Below are 20481 nucleotides of genomic sequence, written 5' to 3' on the forward strand. Positions count from 1 at the left end.
GTACTATTTTTGCTGGATAATAAGAAAGATTGGACGGCTGTGTATGGTGTACGTAACCCATTCTGGGTGAACCACATTAAATCTCTGTGTTATCTGTGTCCTATTTTATTCCTTTATCTTTTGTATTTAAATCTGCATATAATTGTTAGTTCATATTTGCTTCGGATCTACTTGAAACCCTAACAGGAGGGACAAGAGGTTTGATGCTTTAGTCAAATTCTGCTTCAAGACTGGTCCAATGATGGGGAAGAAAACATCTTGAGTTTTGAGCTTTAGACTTTCCAGCTGCATATCATTTTCTTGGATTGTTTCCTTCTCAGGCACATCTACAGCTACAAGGAATATCTTATTCTAAATCTCTTTTATCTGCTCCTTAGCTTTGACACCATCAGCCTTCGCTTTTCCAAGACTTTGCTTCATGCAACCAACGTCTAGTGCCAACTGTTGAAATCATATGCAGCCCTTGCTGAGATCACGATTCCATCAACCAATTCCTGTTTAGGAACGCCTTTCAACTCCCTAAGGCAGAGGATGATTTTGTCCTGGACATCCTGAAGGTCAACCCATGCTTCCACCATGTTTGCGATTTTAGAAAGCAAAGAAGAAGTTTGTCCATAGGCTAATGCTAATCCTTCCACAAATGTAGATGCTTCTTTACTTATGCTTTCCATCCACTCCTTGGTTTCTCTAGCTATCACCACTTCTTCTCCAAAATATTTGACTATTTCTTGCGAAGAATTCAAAAGCGGAGGAGCCATTGCATTGCCCTGATTAAGAGGTTTGGTTAACTTCTGAATATATTGCTTCAGGCCCTCAATTTCCCTTTTGTATTCTCTTTTCTTTCCTACCTCCTTGTCTAATCTTGCCTTCATAGAAGCAACTGAATTATCTAAGTCCTCAACCTCTTGACCCTTTGTAGTTGGTACCAAGTTGACAGTGGTGATTGCATACTCATGACGAGCAATATCCTCCTTTGCCTTGTCTACTTTTGGTACAGCAATTTGTATTGAACAACAGCTGGTTTCATCTCTCTGGATAGTGGAAAACCTCTTGGCTGGCTTTTTTGCAACAACATTTTCTAAGCTAGCCAAGAAATCGACCATATCATCTTCTTCTTGAACCTCTATTTGTGTCTTCATTTTCAACCTTTCCTTCAACCAATTAGGAATAGTAGGTTGTTCAATGCCTTCCTCTTCCTGATTGCCTTCTTCACATGAGATATCTTGAACTTCTCAAAGAGCGGAAATCATTCCCTCTTGAAATTCTCCGTCCAAAACATTCATTTCATTGTCCGACTCCAATATCTTTGTGCCTATAGGAGATGGGGGCTCTTCATCTTCCTGATGGATTGACTCTACATTTCTCCCATGGACTGGAGAAGGAATCTTTATCTCAGCCAATGACTCATCAATAGTTAATACATTGTTTACATTCCCAAATGCGACAGAAAAATATGGTTCTAGCCTCTGCTTCTTCTAAGCAAGTCGTTCATTTATAACTGTCCTACCCTTTGTCCTTGAAGAGCTTCCATCTTCTTCCTTCTTTTTCCTGGGGTTAGTACTTTCAATTGACCTGACACTTTGAGATGCCTCTGCATTTGAAGAATATGCTTCTATTTCACCCATCAAGTTATAAGTCAAGGTCAAATTCTTTCGTCTCAGTCCATGAACCTGTTGATCGACCCACCACTTTGAATACTTGACAACTAGCCGCATTAAGGTGGCTAATTCTGTGTGCTCTGGTTCTGACCATTTCACAAGAAGAAGAGGTGCATTCTCGTCAAAGCACAGCTGAGTGTATTCTCCATCATCCTCCAACGGATCAGGCACATGGAAAAGTTCAATTGTTCGGATCAAGCTTACTGGCAATCTTGACCATAGTCTTTTCCTAATGTCAAATTCATCAGCAGCGTTTGCCCAAAAATCTTCCAAGTCTACTCTATGTTTGTACGTTTCTCCAATCTTTGATCCAATATGGTTATGAGGATTGTAATCAACTCTGGACCGGCAAAACGTGAATGGGTACCACTGCATTTCAAGCCTGGCACTCTCACTTGCTTGCGCCGTTGGCCAAGACTCCAGCATATTTCCGATGAAGAAGGGAAAGGAAATAGCCGCCTTCTGCTTTGTTCTTTGGAAGCCCTGACATATTTCCAGTTGTATAAGGACTTCAAGTAAGACCATTCTGTTAGTAGGATAGATCGGAAGTCGGTAAGGGCATCCGATAAAACCTTGAACTCTTATGTATGTGAATTTTGGATACTGGATAAACTAGGATCCATACTTGCTTATCAAACTCTTGGCCTCATGAGAAAGCCTCTGATGGGTTCCTCCCTTGTAATGTCCCCATTTTGCGAGCATCAGAGTTTGTAAGAATTAGCCTATCATTTGACCCTCGTAGGCTAATAATTATTGATAGAGGGCCTCGTGTGGCAGTTACTTGGTGATTAGAGACATTACTCTTCAGCTGGATTCAGGTTTTGGCCTTTGCACAGGTTTTTTGACTCAGTTCCACATACTCACTATTTATAGTAAGTCACTATTCAGGGTTTCTATTTTTAGGCAAGCATCCAATCACATGGAGAACGGGGAGAGTCGACTCCTGGCTCAGACGGCTTAGCAATCAGACAAGTACATCAAGAGATATTAAAGTTTAAGTGACTTAAGTGATTTATTTAATATTTTAATATTATTATAAAGTTCTAAAGTAACTTTATAATAATAAAGTCACTTTAATATAATAAAGTGCGTTAAGTGAATAATTTAATGTGGGAATAAATCTTTTATCCCACATTGGCCAGGAAGGTGTTTGAGCTCTCTTAAGGAAAGAATAAAAGGAAAGGCAGGAGTTCATTCTCGGCATCCAGTTGATGAATCGTATTTTGATTGATTTTTATTGTGGAGCCTAGGGCTTTCGCAATTTTCTTCTTTGATCATAGGAAACGAAAACTTCCTATTCATAGCAATTTTGAAGGTGTGAAATAACACCTGAATTATTGCAGTTGTGGGAAAGAATACTTCAGTTCTTTCATTTGTGCAAATTGGTGAAGTTTTTCTACAAGGGTTTGAAGTTTATTGTTGGAGAACATTTATAATTGGTTGTGAATCATCCTTCTTTGGCACATGGAGTTATATCATTCTTGTTGGGAGAGATTATCAACAAATTATTTAAGGTTTTAAGAGCAGATTGCAAGTTTGTTCTTGCTGCTACAGTGCCATGAACAGTGCGCTACAGTGCCGTGAACAGTGTGCATGAACAGTGCCGTGAATAGTGCACTACAGTGCCGTGAACAGTGCGCTACAGTGCCGTGAATAGTGCGCTACAGTAGTTTGAGTTCTATAGAAGGGGATTTAGAAAGGTTGAACAGCTATATATATTTGACAAGGGATTTGCATATGAGGAGAATCAAACCAATATATCAAGGCAGCCATTGAAATACCAGGTTTTCTATCTATGGTCATTGTATTAGAAAATCATTACTTCATTGTATCATTTTCTATTATGATTATATCATGAAATACTTGGAGGTTGCATATGTTTAATGGAGATATAATTTGCATATTCCACATTCATGGTAACATTCAACATTGATCAACCACTTAGCTTTCATGCCAATTGTTTGCTTAAATGCCTAATGGTTGTAGGTGTACTTTGGGATGCATGACAAGTGTTTGTCTTAATGTCAACTAGCTGTACTAGTTAATTTCAGTCATTACATATGTGTGGAAAGGTCTAAAACAGCTAGTATATCATTTCTATAACAACTTTGCATTGTTAGAAGCTTTCCATAACTTCATTTGCAGCCTACAAACCCAAAGAAGACAAAGAAAGAATTCACTACAGCGGCTTCAAACATTGTATGCCAAATGTTTGACAATATTCCTTGGTGTTCATATAAGCAAAACAGGGTCAGATTGGGCAAGGGATATTACATCCCTGCAGTGTCCTTGTGATGTACATCAGGAATGCATCATTTACCCGCTTAAAGTGACTCTTTTCACTAAGTTGCAGTTGCGGGTAACAGTCATAGGACTTGAACTCATTCTCTTCATTGCCTACTATCCCTTTGCAAATTAGTCTAGTGTATTTGTAGTTTCTGGCCAACAAGTAGACAATGTAGGAGCTCATGTAAAATAACTTTGTCCTTTCCAAATTTTTCAGCTATTCATGAACATTATCACTGATTATTTGTGACCAATTGAACATCTTAACACCTGAGGTGATCTCATCAATAAAATAGTACATCCATGTTTCAAATGGTGCATGAACATCTTAACACCTAAGGTGATCTCATCAATAAAATAGTACATCCATGTTTCAAATGGTGCACCCTAAGGGTTGCCCATTACTCTATTCAACAGCAAAATGATGTCACCGTATTCTTCTTCGAAGTTTGTGTGCAGCAGCTTCTTTGGTACTTTCTTGAGGCTGGGCCTTGGCTTCTCTAACCATGACATGTTGATATTTGTTACATAGAGCTCAAGCTGGTCCTCATAAATTTTTCGGGTGTCTTCTTTGGTTTTATAGCAAGTCCTATTGTAACTTGGTATCCCAAATGCCTCCCGAATGGCTAACTCTCCAAGATGAGCCAATATTCTCCCATCTGGCGAGCAATAGGTGTTGGCAGGAGTCCATCTTGTCCATACATTTTTCTCTTGAAATCTTTGAAGTCCACGTGCCCAAGGTTGGTGTCTATGATGTTTTTCCATTTGGAATTGTTCTTTAACTCCAGCTGCAACCCTTTACTGGCGAACTTCATCTGAGCTTTCCTTGAAGGTACTCCTTTGGTGGTCATTAACATGCGAAACACATGAGAATTTAACATTATTTTCAAGAAAATTGGAGATTTTAACTCTGATTTTGAATCTTTCACTTAAAAATTCACTTTCAGCCTATCAAAAAGCTAAATTTCTGTGAAAAATAAGACTGAAAATGGAAGAATTTTGCTAAGTGCTTGGTAAATTTCATGAAATAAATGATTAAGACAAAAGAACGAAAGAAATCAGTCAAAAATATGGATTTTTGAACTTCTGGACTTGACTTATGACTGATTTTGATGAAAATCTGCCTTCAACTCTGTAAATTTTTTCTTAAACTCAGAAAAAGCACCTTTTCCTTCTTCCAACACTTAGAAATTTCACTTCTTCAAAAATTCTTCTTCAAAACCAATCTTTGATAACCTCGACAGAGAAAACTTTTTCACAATCGAACTCCAATCTCCAAACTTGATTATGAATTTGAAAGTGACAAGTTGAATAGATATAGAGTTGGGGAATTCGATTTTTAGAAACTCCATGTTTTCTTGTTTTTTTTATTTTATGTTTTATTGATATTCATCGAACTTGGACTTGTTTTATTTCTTCAAAAATGGAAACTCAATCTTCTCCTTTAAGAAGGTTGGCATAGAATCTTTTAGACTCTTCTCTCAAATTCCAAAAAATTTATGTGTTGAGCTTTTTCGAAAATATTTTGAGTGTTGGAAAAATACAAAAATATTCTAAGTGTTGAGTTTTATTTTTCCAACTTCAAACTTGATTAAACCGTCATCAATGGTAAATTATCCATGTGCTTGAAACACGTTCCCATGTTTTGGCAGACTTGGCACATCATTTTGCCAATTTGTTCTAGGTGAACTTATTTTCCAAGCCATTTGCCATTGGTGGCATGGCGAATTTCTTCTGAACATTGCTTTTCCTACTTCCATTGGCGAACTTCACCTTGTCTAAGCCAATGCCGTGGCAAACTTCATGAGCCTTAGGACATTTTTGCCTTGGGCGAACTTTAACCTTGTCTTGCCATCTTCAAATACTTCCTAGGCAGACTTCATAGTTTTCCAGCCACTTTCATTTATGCCACCTTGACCTTAGGCAAACTTGGCCTTTCTTTGGACACATCCAACTTAGGTAGGGCGGACTTCATGCTTCATGTGCCATCTTGTGTTTCCTTGGGCAGACTTCCCTAGGCCTTTGACAATTCTCCAAGTGCTAGGGCGGACTTCAAGGTTCATTGGACATTACATGTTTAGGAGGGCGAACTTTATAGATGTCAAGCCATACTTCATTTGATCATTGCCTTTTACTTTGGCGGACCTCATAACACCTTGGATTTTGTCCACTCTAACCTTGGCCGGACTTTGATATCTCTTAGACATATGCATGGCGGAGTTGACCTTTCTTTGGACGCTTTCCCAAGTGCCTAAGCGGACTTCACCCTTGTCTCCCCATTTTGCTAACTTGTCATGGCAGACTTTAAGACTTGTTTGCCATTTCACATTTGCTAGGGCGGAGTTGATAGTTGTTTGGCCACTTAACCTCTTGGGCGGACTTTACCTTGTGTCGGACATTGTTTCTTTTGATTATGCTTTTCCATGGGCAGGGTTTAATCTTCATTCACCATGTTTTCTCCTTGTTTGGGTGGACTTCACAGCCGATTGGACATGCTTTTCATGCCTAGGCGGACTTTGTCTTTGTCTTGTCATATGGATTCTTAGCAGGGCGGACTTCAAGATATTCATGCCAAGTCCTAGCGCGGAGTTGGATAGTGTTTGGACTTCTTGACCAACCTTGGTCGGACTTCAAGAGTCATTGGACATGCTTGCCTAGGAGAGCGGACTTTGAGACTTACAAGCCATGCTACCTCTTTGCCTTGGGCGGTCTTCATAGCTGATTGGACATTCTTCCAAGTGCCTAGGGTGGACTTTTTGGTTCCTATGCCATGCCAAACTTGAGGGTGGCCTTTAGCATTGCTAAGCCAAAGGGTGGGCAGACTTTGCCTCTGTCTTGCCATTGTCCTTGCCAAAGGAGGGTGGACTTTAGGCTTCATATACCATGCATAGGGCAGACTTCATACATGTCCTGCCATCTCCTTCATTTCTCCAAGGTGGAATTTGAGCTTGAGTGGACATTCTTCTTGGCGGACTTTACCTCTATTTTGCCATTCCCCTTCAACATGGGCGGACTTCATGTCTGGCTGGCCATCTTTGCCTTGCTTGAGGATGGCGGACTTGAAGATTGTTTTGCCATCTTCAAGTTTGATCTGCCATGTTGATGTTTGATCTACCATGTTGCTTATCTGGAACATCTGGAACAAAAACCTTAGCTTGGAGATTTTACCATGCTTTTTGCACTTGGAGGCACAATTTTTCGATTCTGAAGACATGAATGATGATGCCATGACCTAAGGGACCCAATCCTAGGTCTAGTTGCAAAAAAAGTAGATAAAATAAAAAACAAAAAAGCAAAAAGCAAGCCAAAAAGCTGCTTCCCAGATTGGCCCCAATGTGCCAAAAAAAATTTTAAAAAAACAGAAAAAGCAAAAAAGCAAAAAAGAAGAATTCCTTAAAAATAGGAAGGCGTTAGCATTGACCCTGAGCAATTGCGTTTTTCATCCTTTGGGCCTTCTAAGTACTTTGACGATGTCCAAACATAGTTCTGAGCGTGAATTCCCTATTTGACTTGGATAATTTCTCAAAAACCCTAACTCCAAACTCTCAAAGAAATAGACTTATGAAATTGCAGAGCTAAGACAAAACCCTAAAAAGAAAACTACTAGGGGTCCCCATTTAGAATGGGGCGATGTGTGAAATAGGTCAGAACAGGACATTACAAATGGCTTATCCTCCTTAAGAAACTTGCAATTAGGTTTGTATTAACTAATGTTGGTAGGTCTCCTAGCATGTTTGACATGTATAATGTAAATGAGTCCTCTAAGCATTTTTTATTGCAAATATGTGCATAATCTTTGGTTTTCTTGTTTCAGCAATTGTTTAGGCTGGATTAATAAGAATGGCTTTACTCAGCATGAGATTCTTTTTGGGTATGTGGTTGGTTTGATGATGAACTCAACAACTTTTGGTTGTACTGACCACCAAAATTCTTTGGCATACTTGGGAGAGGTAGAAATGACATGATTTTCCAGGACAAGAGGAGAAACCTTATGGAGTCTCTCAGTGAACTCACTACTCTTCATATGGTTGTGCCAATTACTAAGTTATAGGTTTTTTAGGCTGATGGATAAAGGATTGGCCATTATCCTCAAAGAGGGAATAAAGAGCACTCAATGGTAGATCCATCATAACAGAGATATGAATAAACAGAATGATAAAAATTTGAAGGAACAGAAAAAAGATTACTCGAGGACTCATGGATACATATTGTCTGGGATTCTTATTCTGACAGATAAAGTAACATTTATCCAAAAGAAAAAGATCCAGAAGAAGCTGAAATTGAACGGCGATATATAAGAAAAGTTTCACAAAATGCCAAAGATTGTGAAATACCTACCAAAGTTGTTGAGTCACTATTGGTGCTTTCAATTGTGATGCATATAAAGACAGCAACAATAAAAGTTGCTGAAATTAATCTTCAATTTTCAGTCATGTTAGAACTTTTTATTACCATGAATATTTAATATGTTGTCCCAATACTTCTGATCTATTCTCTCTCAGCCTTTTTGTAATTTTGCCTGTCAGGATTGTTTGTTCTACTTTAACTTTTGATTCTATCCTATTATTTTGTGAAGCTAGTATGTGCTGCGGTGCTAGCCTAGTGGGCCACCCTATAGCGTAACTTGCTTTTATTTTTTTAGTTAACTATGTTTGATTTTTTATAAATTGTCATATCACCATTTCCCACCAAAATGGTGATCTCGTAAGGTTGAAAGAAAGCCAATTGGCATAAATGCGGCAAGCAATGCACTAATCTGCAATCTCCCTTGCCTCATTCTAGAAGGCCATTTCCAATGGACCTCTTTTATGGGAAATAGAAGGGTATCCTACTTCATTCTGGGAAAACACTTCTAATGCGCCTCTTTTTATGGGAAATAGAGGGGTATCATCTTCTTGGGAAGACAGAGGTAGAATAAAGGATGTGAGGCAGCAGGTCTTGTAGGGCCAATAGATAACTTATGTAGTCCTTTCTTAGATAAAGGATGTGATCACTCTTTTTCTCTCGCTCACACTATTGGCAAGTTCTTGTTCATTGATGTATGCCATAATTTGCTCCCTTGGCAGCCCTTTTTTGTTCAGTCTTGGACAAATTCTTATTTCTTGGCTGGTCATAACACATATGTGAGCTTTCACTCAGCTATATGAGCTCCTCTACTCATTCCCACACTTATCACAAGTTACAACACCAATGAAAGCTCCCACCTTCACGAAGCTAGTCAATCATGATCAAATGTTGCCAAAGACTTGATGCTATGTCAATTTCGAACCACCTCTCTGTCACTTGGCCTACTGAACTAAAACTAGCAGCCATTATGCTCTAATAACAAACAAAAAAAATTACAACCCTAAGGTATGTTAACTTAAGAAAAATGAAACAAAATTAAAGAATATATATGTTTTCAAACATATTTAAAAAGGAAATAAAAACTTGAAAAATATCCAAAGAAATGACAAATTGGATAGGTGCAACTATTTCTCTCTCATAACACTTAGCAAACATGGTAGAATCCATTTGTCAATCCTTCACCTTCAAAAAACTAACCAGCAAGCTTCACGAATGAAAAATGGCATCTTGGAGACAAAGTGGGTGTGTTGGTTTCTTGTATTTGTCAAATGAATGTTTTTTGTGTCACTTTATTCCTAAAAAATGATTTGTATGCTTTTTCTTTCATCTCGTCTATGGGTTCACAAGGAGTATACCCAAGTTAGCCTAGGATACAGTCCGACATACCAAGATCCTAAGGTGCTTCCTAGCTGAATAGACCTATCTCAGCCCTACAGCTGAACTGAACCCTATCAATTCACAGACAATTTCTGCCAAACCTTACTTCACAATGTTTAATCCAATTCAATCTTTGTGTTTACTCATGCTTTTTAGTCCCTGTATTTAGCTAAAAGGCATGATAATGGTTAGCTCTTGTAAGTGGTTACTTCTAAGATTAAAGAAATAAAAATATCTCATCTTCAATAAAGTGCCGATAGGAATTATGCCCTTGCCCAAGAACTTAAAAAACAGGCTTCTTTAGTTTGTTTGCAATGTATGCTCAAAATTCAGATATCTAGCTTGTACAAATTAAAAGCTGAAGGTTGTTTCCTTATGTTCTAGGGTTTTGTTTTGTTTTTTGCTACAAGAGAGCTTCTCCTTCTGATTGAAGAAAGGATTATCCTTTCAAACTGATCCATTTTGTGTTGTCCCAAAAGGGCCAAAATAAAATGCCATGACTTCCCTTCACAATGCATTGAGCATATAGTAGATAAACAAGCAATCAATAGACCATAAAGAAAATCAGAAAATCTTTATTTGCTCTTTTGATTTTTTATATTTTATCCAATAGAGTAGAAACGTGTATGACCCCAAAATAAAAAGAATGCATGCTTTGAAAAAAATGTACTCTCAAGTTCTGAACAGAATATTGGGCAAAGAAGGCACACGAATTAAATTATTTATTTAAGTACCTAACCCAATTCATGTTTAGAATACCTAGTCCAGTATCCGCTTCACCAACACATGTATTATGGCCAGAAAAGCAATTTCCCAAATGAATATCCACAAAGACATAACACCACTCTTGTGATGCAAAAATGGGTATGAATGAGAAAATCTCTAATCATATCAATGTTGTAAAAGCCTACAATAAAAGAAACAAAGGAAGCCGAATAAACCTCATACTGATAGTCTAATGCTGCTTCAGTCTCCTGAAAGGCATCTCTCAAGACATCTGCAGCATTGCAGTTTGATATAACTTGTTCTTTTTTTCCTGGTATAAATAGAATATCAGCAAGCTTTTGTGGCATGATCCTGAAAACATAGTGAACCAATATTATTATAAAATCTGAAAGCCTTAAAGCACTGCTGGTTGTACCTTACACACTACGAATTGGAATCTAACAAATGATCATGTAAAACATCCTGCATCCAGATTCCAAACTATAAAAATAGATATATGTGATTCCATATGAATCAATGATGGTTAAAGGGTGGTAATTTACTGATTGTCTTGAAGGCTCACTAATTAAAATTACAAAAAAAACAATATATAACATGTTATAGTTGGATCAAAAATATTTTATATATTCTTCATGCAGCTATTATTTATTACATATGAAGCAACGAAATTATCAAAATTTGATACCAAGTTTGATAATAAAAGTAACCCAATTCAGTTCATCCCAATATCTTGGCTTAATCTTCTCCATGTGATGAAAGTGCAAACCAAGGTTATTTTATCATACAACTTACAGTTTCATTAAGCAATTTATGTTAGTTATCTAACACAAAGATATGAACCAAAATAAAGGTATCAGAAATCAACATCAACCTGTAATGAATACATCCAGGCTTCTTCATCAAAAATTAAAAAAATTCATAATGGGAATACTTTGTTTCACACCAGCTACATGGAAATAGAATTCTTCTAAGTCATGCATACCTAATAATATGCAATTGTTCCTAAAATGACTATACCCTATATGATGATTTATTCTAAGGAAAATAGTTGCCTCTCAAAGTATAATTGTATGTATTATCACATCAGATATTTAGAAAAATTACTGGGAATTCACATAAATGTCTCAATTGATGAAATATAACAAGAAAAGAAAACAAATGTCCCCCAAATAAGTCAAGTACTTATTGTTCTAATCTCAGTCAAAGTTCAAGCATTCAGATACATTCTTGCAAAGATACATATGGCATGTTAACGCAATAAGTTGGCTACCGTGCTCAATAGTGTGTCAAGAGATCTGAACAGTATTCTCAAAATATATCAAATATTGGCATATATTATAAAATTCCCTAAAATGTCCTTCCCGCTTCCACCCCCTCCTCTCTCCCTCTCCCTCTCCCTCTCCCTCTCCTCCACTCCCCTTGGAAGCTACCACATTCCAGTTTAACTCTAGTTTTTATGTATTCAGATACATAAATGAGAATTAGATACCTGCAATGTTTAAATCTATACACACTAATCTGGCAAGAGACAAACCTGGGTGGATATTCTGTCAGAATCTCCCACTTTCCTGCTGTTGATGGTGTTTGTCATTCGCATGAGTTGCTGAGCTTAAAAATGTTCAATTTATCTGTCCCATTCATAGACTGTCGCATTTCTTGGGTGATTTGAGATTGCAAAGAATATAGTAGCAGTAATATAGCAATGCTAGTCAGAATGTAAATCTATAACATGGGACGGGCTAAGGGGTGATTGTTAGACTTAGAACTGTCAATCCTAATACCATCCAAGAACTGACTTGATAAATGTCAAGTTCACCCAAATATAAAATTAGTAGTTATAGAAAAAGCAGAATGAACATCGCAAATCTCCTCAAAAAATGTGATAAAGCAGAAAAGTTAAAAGGTAGGGAGTAGTTGCCATTTCCATAAGCTTACTTAAGCTGTAGCATTCAAAGCTAGCCCACTAAAAACTGATACTAGAACTGGTGAAATGCAAAGCAATTAGTCCAGCTCTACCTCCTCTTTCTCCTCTTGGTCAAATGATTCTTTGCATTCTGTTATGGTCTTTACAGTCTTTGTGTTCTGCTCTTCTTCCTTGGCATGTCTGCGAGATAATTCTGATCATTCTGCCATTCTTGAATTCTACTGTCTCCCTCAGGAAATTTTCTTACAACACTAAAATATTTTCTCTAACCTCCTTTCGAAACACATGAAATCTTAGAGTTCAGCCCTGCCAGGCAGGATAAATGAAGTTCTGTTTCAACAACTTCCAAATAACATTGGGCTTTTGTGATGCAATGATAAAAAAAAACTAATACAATCTAGTAGTAATGGATTTTCTTGGATTGAATTCTTGATCTGTAAGAATCTAGAAAATCAATCACTTCAAACAACCAACAACTCCATCACAGACATCGAAATAAGAGAGTGTTTGTACACTGACAAAATCACTAGATACAGCATGGTAGCAATTGCATTATTAGCATGGCATTTTGAATGTGACAGTTATGGTTCCAAATGTATCATGGTGATTTATGTGTCATGGCTATTGTGTATGTGGCATGGCAATTTTGTCCTGAAGTATGTTGTAGCTTCACCTATTTCAAGCAGGGAAAAAAGAGAAACAGAAAGGAACAGTATATCCTTGCCTTATTTGGCATTTGAATGTCCTTTAGTGACAATAGGCACCCCTAGTAATCCTTATCGTATGAGGCATATGTGCCAGTTGTAAAAACAAGAGTGAAAAAAAGTGAGAGGAGTAATGGAGAATTCTAGAAGTTGTTAAAGTAGACTGTAGCAGTGTGAACATAGCAGTAGAAAGATTGCTATGATATGCTCAATCCAAGCTCTTTTCTCACATTCTTGGCCAAGAATTAAGAGGAAGCTGAGTGATGGCCAAGAATTAACAGGTCTTCCCCCTACTTTAGTTGCAAGGTTAAAAACCACTTGGGTCATTTATCTTGTGGTTGTTGTTATATGCTCTTTTCATCCGCCACATGCAACTACCATCCTCTTTCATTCCAGCAACTTAAGAACACAATATTTAGCAATAAAATTCCATTCCATCACTGTCACTTTAAATTTCAATTCAAGTACGACAGTATAAACATCTGTTAATTTCCAGCAAACCTTCAAACTTGAGAGATAACAAATCACTCTTCTTAGAGTGCTTTAGAGCATGGGAATCGATTCATTTTTCCACAACCAAAAAAATTGAAAAATCTATGATCAAGTACGACAGTATAAACATCTGTTAATTTCCAGCAAACCTTCAAGCTTGAGAGATAACAAATCACTCTTCTTAGAGTGCTTTAGAGTATGGGAATCAATTCATTTTTCCACAGCCAAAAAAATTGAAAAATCTATGATATCCCACTTCCCTACTCTATTTAGACTTATATACAATATATATTCTTTAAACAAGGTAATATTAATGTAATCTCTCTTGACACCAACTATCATCATCATTCCAGGATAGATGAAAATATCGGTGATAAATCGGCCAGATCGCGATTTATCGCGAGGCAAATGGCGTGCCGATTTAATCGGCTTTAAAATCGTGCATGATTTTTCCCAAAAAATAGCGATGAAATCGCAATTAAAAATTAAAATATCGCGTCTGACGGAAACCCTATAAAAAAAAAAGCGATTTGCCATGTATTATCTCTGATTTTTGGCCCTAAATATCGCTTAGTCGTGCAATTCAAACTAGAAAAAATCATCTTGAATGCAAATAAATGAACAAGGGTTTTTATTGTTTTTTTCGGCCTTTTTCAATGCGATGTCGGGAAAGACGGGCACAGGTGAGCATGAAATAGGTTGCAGATTTTCCATTTCGTGTTTTGGCAATATTTCTCACAATATACCGACGTGGACTCGATTGCCATTTTTCTGAGTTATAAATCATTATGATTATACCATTTAGTAGTGCAATGTTTTATTTTGGGTAAGAAAATTATATATGTTTTGTCCAAAACAAAGTCTCATGTATAAATATAAATTTAATATATTATATTTTCTTAGATTTATATATATTTTAACATTATTAAAATATTAAATAGATTTATATATATTTTAACATTATTAAAATATTAAATGGATTTACATATATTTTAACATTATTAAAATATAAATATAATTAGTTTTGATAAATGTATAACGTGTATACTACATTTTAAGAAATTAAATATATTAAATGTGTTACGAGGATAGATGCACAAACATATGTCACATTAGATGTATACTTAACTCAATGATAAATGTATAACATGTATATTAAATATATATTAGAATATTTTAAGAAATTATATATTTTCAAATGTTCGATAAATTTGACGATTTATTGCCCCGATTTTTTCCCGATTTTTTGCCGATTTTCGGCCAAAAGATTTATTGCCGATTAAGGGTTTTTCATCTTTGGTTCCAGCAATTCATCAATTGATTCATGAGATTCAAAGCCACAAGGATGCATTGCATGGATGTCTTGGAGGATGTGATGTCCCAATGCGTGGGAGATCTGCCCCAGCAGCCACATGTTTCTATAGGGTCATCATAAATCCTCAACTACTAAGTAGAATGCCTACCAGGGCACCCTTAATGCCTATGGGTGCCGCCCTCACCACCAGGCCAGTCTTTTGGTATAGTGGTTGGCCCTTTGTGGTATCAGAGCTGAGGTCTCGAGGTCAAGACTCGTGGAGAGTGGTAGGCCCAACAAAGTCTTCCTCAATGGCACCAAACATGACTCGACCTTTTCACTTATTACAAGAAACTCGCCCCACTAATGCTTAGGAAACTCACCAAATGTAACTACCCACAAACAAGAATATACACCGAGAAAACAAGTCATCCAATTCATAATCGGAAGTCTTTATTGTTACAAGATAAAATCCAATGCATCACATATACTAACGATTTCTTATGCATCTACACCTCTACCTGATGGTAAATGGTGCCAAAATAATTCTTTTTTCCTGCCAAATCAGACTTGAGACTTCTTAACAGCTGTACTAGACTATGGGAGGTGCGTTTAAAATTTCCTCAAGCTTAATGCCTTTTTAAAGCTTCGAACTCTTTATATTTTGTCTTCTTCTTTTCCTATCTTCTAATGCCACGTCAAACGCTAATACTGCCAAATATTTAAATCAATTCCTCTCAAGATTCAAGAAAACTCACGCCTTCAAGGAAATAAACCGACTAGTCTCTTTATCTTAACGCCCTGAAATCTAATAATTTTGTTTTAAGCGCCCAAAAACAAATGCTAAAACCATGTCCCCTAATGTTATATTATTTTTGAAAAAAGTATGGCTTGAGATTACTCAAAGCATACAAAAAAAATATTTATCATTCTTCATCTTGACGCATAAAAGCACATAGCTCAAATAAAGTTCCACAAAACCCTAAACTACAAAACTAAAATTTGTATTCAATAAAGACTCACAAATTTGATAATCTTAAATCCTTGAATGCATTGTGAAATACTTATAAGATATCTCCAACAATACCAACTAGAGTAGATCTTTCACTACTATAGCTAGTCTTCTTCAAGAGGGATTTCGTCCTCAAGAAGGCTAGGTTGAACCAACTCTAGAAACCATGGAAAGTTTTCTTCTCATTAGAGAATTATCAAAAATAATAAACTCAACATACCCAAATAAGCTCCAAGAAGCTTTTATATAAATTCCAATCTCAATGCCCTAATTAGATTTGTGAAATCTTTTAATCAGTGTTCCACGGAAACGCATTTCCCCCCCCCCTCAGGCCAACATCTTCGAGACAGGGAGACAGGGATGTGGCGTCTCCCACCATCCCGCCACCGCCATTGGTGCTCCACCAAAGACACGGAGACATCTTGGCATCTCCAAGACTCCTTGAGAGACTCCCAGGCGTCTCTTGAGGGGCAAGGAGATTTGTAGGAGTCTCCTCTCCTAGCATGTCAAAAAAATATTAGAATTTTTTTTTTTAATTTTTAGCGATTTTTGGGGGTTGGGAGGCAACCCTAATTTGACGTGGGCCCCACCCCTTCCCCCAATGCAATATAAAACCACTAAAACTATTGATTCAATTCACATTTCTAATTCTGATTTTTTTTACCAGCTAGCTAAAGAGGAGAAAAAACTTAGAAAAGACTAATGCAATTAGCATTCAAGAAATCTTCATATTTAGATTTAGTATTTCAAATTTTGCTATTTTATAATTTTACTAATTTCCTATAGTTTCATTTGAAATGTAATTCTTATACTGTTATACATCTTTTCACAACTAGTTTTTCAAGTACTATAAGCATATGTATAACTCAAAGTTCCCAGACTCGGACTCGGCTCAGACTCGGCAAGGCCGACTCAACTTGTGACTCGACTATGACTCGGCAACGACTCGGCAAAATAAAAAAACCCTTGAAATTTAGAACTTGTTTCATGCACCCATTATTGAATAAAGCTTAAAGACACTATAGCATCATCAAATAGAAGCTCTAGCTCATCCTCAGCCTCAGCCTCATAGTAGTTTGTCTGCCTCCTACAAAGGTCTCTAAGGTAGGTCCTGGATGACTGTGTAGCCATAGTCTCTGCCTATGAGGTGCCACAATAATCAACATCAGTTGTGCCTAAGCCGGATCGTGCTCTATCCTCCTCCTCTGCCATAGCCACAACCTCAGCCTCTCTGTCTGCCATGTTTGACATGCCGCAGCGCGAGTCCTGGAGCTCGGACTCGATGAGTTTTACCATAACTCGCCTGACTCTCCCGAATCAAGCGAGTTATGAGCAAAACTCGCCGAGTTTGAGTCACGAGTTGTCAAAACTCGCCGAGTCTGAGTCACGAGTTGTCAAAACTCGCCAACTCGGCAAACTCGCCTGACTCACGGCGAGTTTGGGAACTCTGGTATAACTACATCACCACCACCACCTCGCCACTCCCAAACTTAGGCCCTTTGTCCCCCCATCCCCGAAACCCATCCCTGCATCCCCCCATCCCCAATAGTAGTGGAACACCGGAGTTTAATTTTAAATTCACCATATGTATCCCAAAGTTGCTGCCCACCTCAAGAAGTACGTTTTTGATAATTTAAAATAACCTTATGCGCCAAAACAAAGTTTCTTTTAAAAAGTCACTTTATTTTATTGAATAATGTTAAATAAATATTTAATTTAACTTAAGCACTTTAACATTATTTAAAAATAATATCTCAAAACACCTTATGTCGCCAAGATATCATCAATTTTACCAATAACCAACTATCTAAAAATAGTAACTCCACCAACTAACCAAATCAGTAGCCAAACTAACACTTACTATAAAGAGTATGTTCGGACAATTTGTTTGAAAACCCTCTAGGAAGTGTCGAACAACTCCAATAAATCCTCTAAGCTCACTAGTGACACCGAAATACTCCTATAAGCTATCTAACACAAACCGTGAAAGTGAGCACCAACTACACTACAAGAGAACCCTATAAAAGGGGACAAAACAGTCCACCCTTCCCAAAGACTGCTTGTCCTCAAGCAATGCCAATACAACTCACATTCAATAGACTAATCCAAATTGAAACCAAGAATGATTCTCAAGTCCCAAGTCAACCTAGGAGATTTGTAGCACCATCCGCTCAAGGCACTATCCTACAAGGTACCAACACAAGAGACCTCCTAAAAACCTCCTATAAGAAGAGAAATTGAATACTATGTAAAATAAGTCAACCCTCAGGGAATTGCTCTTTGAAAGAACCAATCCAATGCACCATAGAAGTAAACTTTGTTGGTGTTGGAAATAAGCCACACCTGAACCGACGATGGACTGGTCCAAGAGGGGCCAGTAGCTCAGTGGTAGAGCACTCCAGCAGCGTATGGAAGGTCTTAGGTTCGATTCCTAGCTGATCCATGTCTCAACAAACCCAAGTAAGGCAACAGTGGCTCCCTTGTCCTCAACTGTTGAACTGTAAACCCATGTGATCCTAGGATTCCAAATCAATCTCAAAAAGGAAGCACCATGTTGACACTGCACCACTCTGATCACTGTTGTCAGGAAATATGTATATCTTATGTGTTGGTAGTAATGTCATTTGTTAGTAGTTAGTTAGCCGACGGGTAGGTAGTTGGAGTTGCGACGGTTGTGTCGCACCCCTTCGGCTGTTATATATTGTACTACCTGCGGGTATTGAGGGGTGTGTTATTTACGACAGTTATGAACATTGTATACACTCTGAGTTATTAATGGAAAGCTTATTCTTGTATTCATGTTGTTATTGCATTGTTTATTTCTGCATTACTTCTGTTTACCCAGTGAGGCAAACATTTGGCGCCGTTGCCAGGGATGTACTCGGGAACAGAAGACGTGGATGGCACATGGACACGATGGGCCTACCCGTTGGTGAGATAAACCCAGAGGCCGACGATGTGCAAACAGAGCTCTACAATGGAGAAGACATTGCAACGAGGGAATTTTCAATTCTGCTCCAGGTAGCCATCAGGACCTACGTCTGACAAGAGGCCACGGAGGTGGAAATCCCACCAAGTGCCATGTGGACAGCACTGGAGGTTAGCCCGACAGTAAATCGATTGATGAACCATCTTCCCCAGCTGCTTGCACAGGCATCGCTGGCACAACAAGCTCGCCTGGAGGAGATTGCCTAGGAAGAGAGACGCCAACAAATTCTTCAACAGTACGAAGAAAGCAACCGTCAGGAAGCCGAGCGGGATGGCACGAGGCCAGGAAGGAATTGAACCCTGAATCCCATAGGGATAACGTAACATTTTATATTCAAATAAAGGTGTCATAATATTGACACGAGTTGTATTGACGAAATGAATTAATAAAGGCGTGTTCTGGTTTATGTGTTGTGAATTATGGAAATGTATGGGAATTAATGCCCAACCTATTAAATAAAGATAGAAATAAGAAAGCAGAAATGGACGAGTGGGAGGCCGCACAGAGGGCCTTGATTCTGGAACAGCAAGTAGAACGTCGACGGAGGCTAAGGCAACTTGCCGAGGGACGACCTGCCGAAGGGTGGCCCGAAGGGAACCAAGGAGGTGTCACAGAGGGTACAGAAGTCGAGGGAAATTTCTACGCGTCGCCAGAACACCGTAGGGTGAGGAACCATGAAGAGTTTCTGGAGGAAACAAGGTTATGGCGGAATCTAGTCGAAGAGACTCGAGATCAGTTTAGAAACTTATACCTTACGCCACGAAGTGAGGATCACCAGAGGGAGCCAGGAGTGGGTGCGGGTGAGAACAGAGGGGAGGACAACCGTACGGTTGCAGGTGCCACACACAGCAAGCAAAGCACCGTACCTCCAGTCACGCACGCAGGACACACCACCGGCGCCGGAGGGAGCGACGCATAGACGCAGCCATAGCAACCTCCAGGAAGACGACCCCCATCGATGGCGGGCAAACAAACGTTGCCTAAATTCAATGGAGATGGCAACAATGACCCTGTACGGCACTGTCGTACATGTGAGACAATATGGTCAGCCAACGGGGTAGTTGACAAAGCGGATTGGGTGGTGCAGTTCCCTGCCACCCTGAGAGGAGTAGCCATTGATTGGTACTTTGATGTGGATAAAACAAAGGTGGGAACATGGGATGACCTACAGAAAGCTTTTGAGAAGGAGTTTCAACTCCTTCAAGATGATAATGAGATCGTGGCAAAGATATTAAGCACAAAGCAGGGAAAGCACGAAACAGTGCTAACATACAGCCGACGGTTAAAGGAATTATTGGGGAAGATGGAGAACCAGCCGGCTGACGGACTAAAGAAGAGATGGTTCATGGAAGGGTTGCGGTCATCCCTGCAAAGGAAGATGAAAATTGTACCGCCCACTTCATACGATGACGCATACAACCGTACGATGGATTTGGAAAGTGAAGACAAAACATCGCGGAAGAAAAAGGACAAGTCCTCTGGAGAAGAGGAGACCTCGGGAGAAAGCAGTAGTGACGAATCATCAAGTAAGAAGGTGCAAGCTCTTCAAAACAATATGCACCGTATGTTGAAGGAATTTAAGAACATGAAAGGAAGCACGAACAAAAACGAAGACGTGTGGTGCACTGATTGTAAGGAAGAGGGTCACACAAAGGGCATCTTCCCGAAGAGG

The 20481-nt window shown here is 38.5% G+C and overlaps 1 protein-coding gene across 2 annotated transcripts in view; it reads right to left on the bottom strand.

Moving 5' to 3' along the window:
- The window catches only part of LOC131060378 (protein phosphatase 2C 70), a 190780-nt gene that overhangs the window by 68875 nt on the left and 101424 nt on the right, over nucleotides 1–20481 (bottom strand). For both annotated transcript variants that reach the window (XM_057993590.2, XM_057993599.2), the window contains exon 7: nucleotides 10610–10745. In XM_057993590.2, the coding sequence (XP_057849573.2) occupies nucleotides 10610–10745 (136 nt within the window). The remainder of the gene's footprint in view (nucleotides 1–10609; nucleotides 10746–20481) is intronic.

This window comes from Cryptomeria japonica, chromosome 5, assembly GCF_030272615.1.
Source record: "Cryptomeria japonica chromosome 5, Sugi_1.0, whole genome shotgun sequence".
Taxonomy (NCBI): domain Eukaryota; kingdom Viridiplantae; phylum Streptophyta; class Pinopsida; order Cupressales; family Cupressaceae; genus Cryptomeria; species Cryptomeria japonica.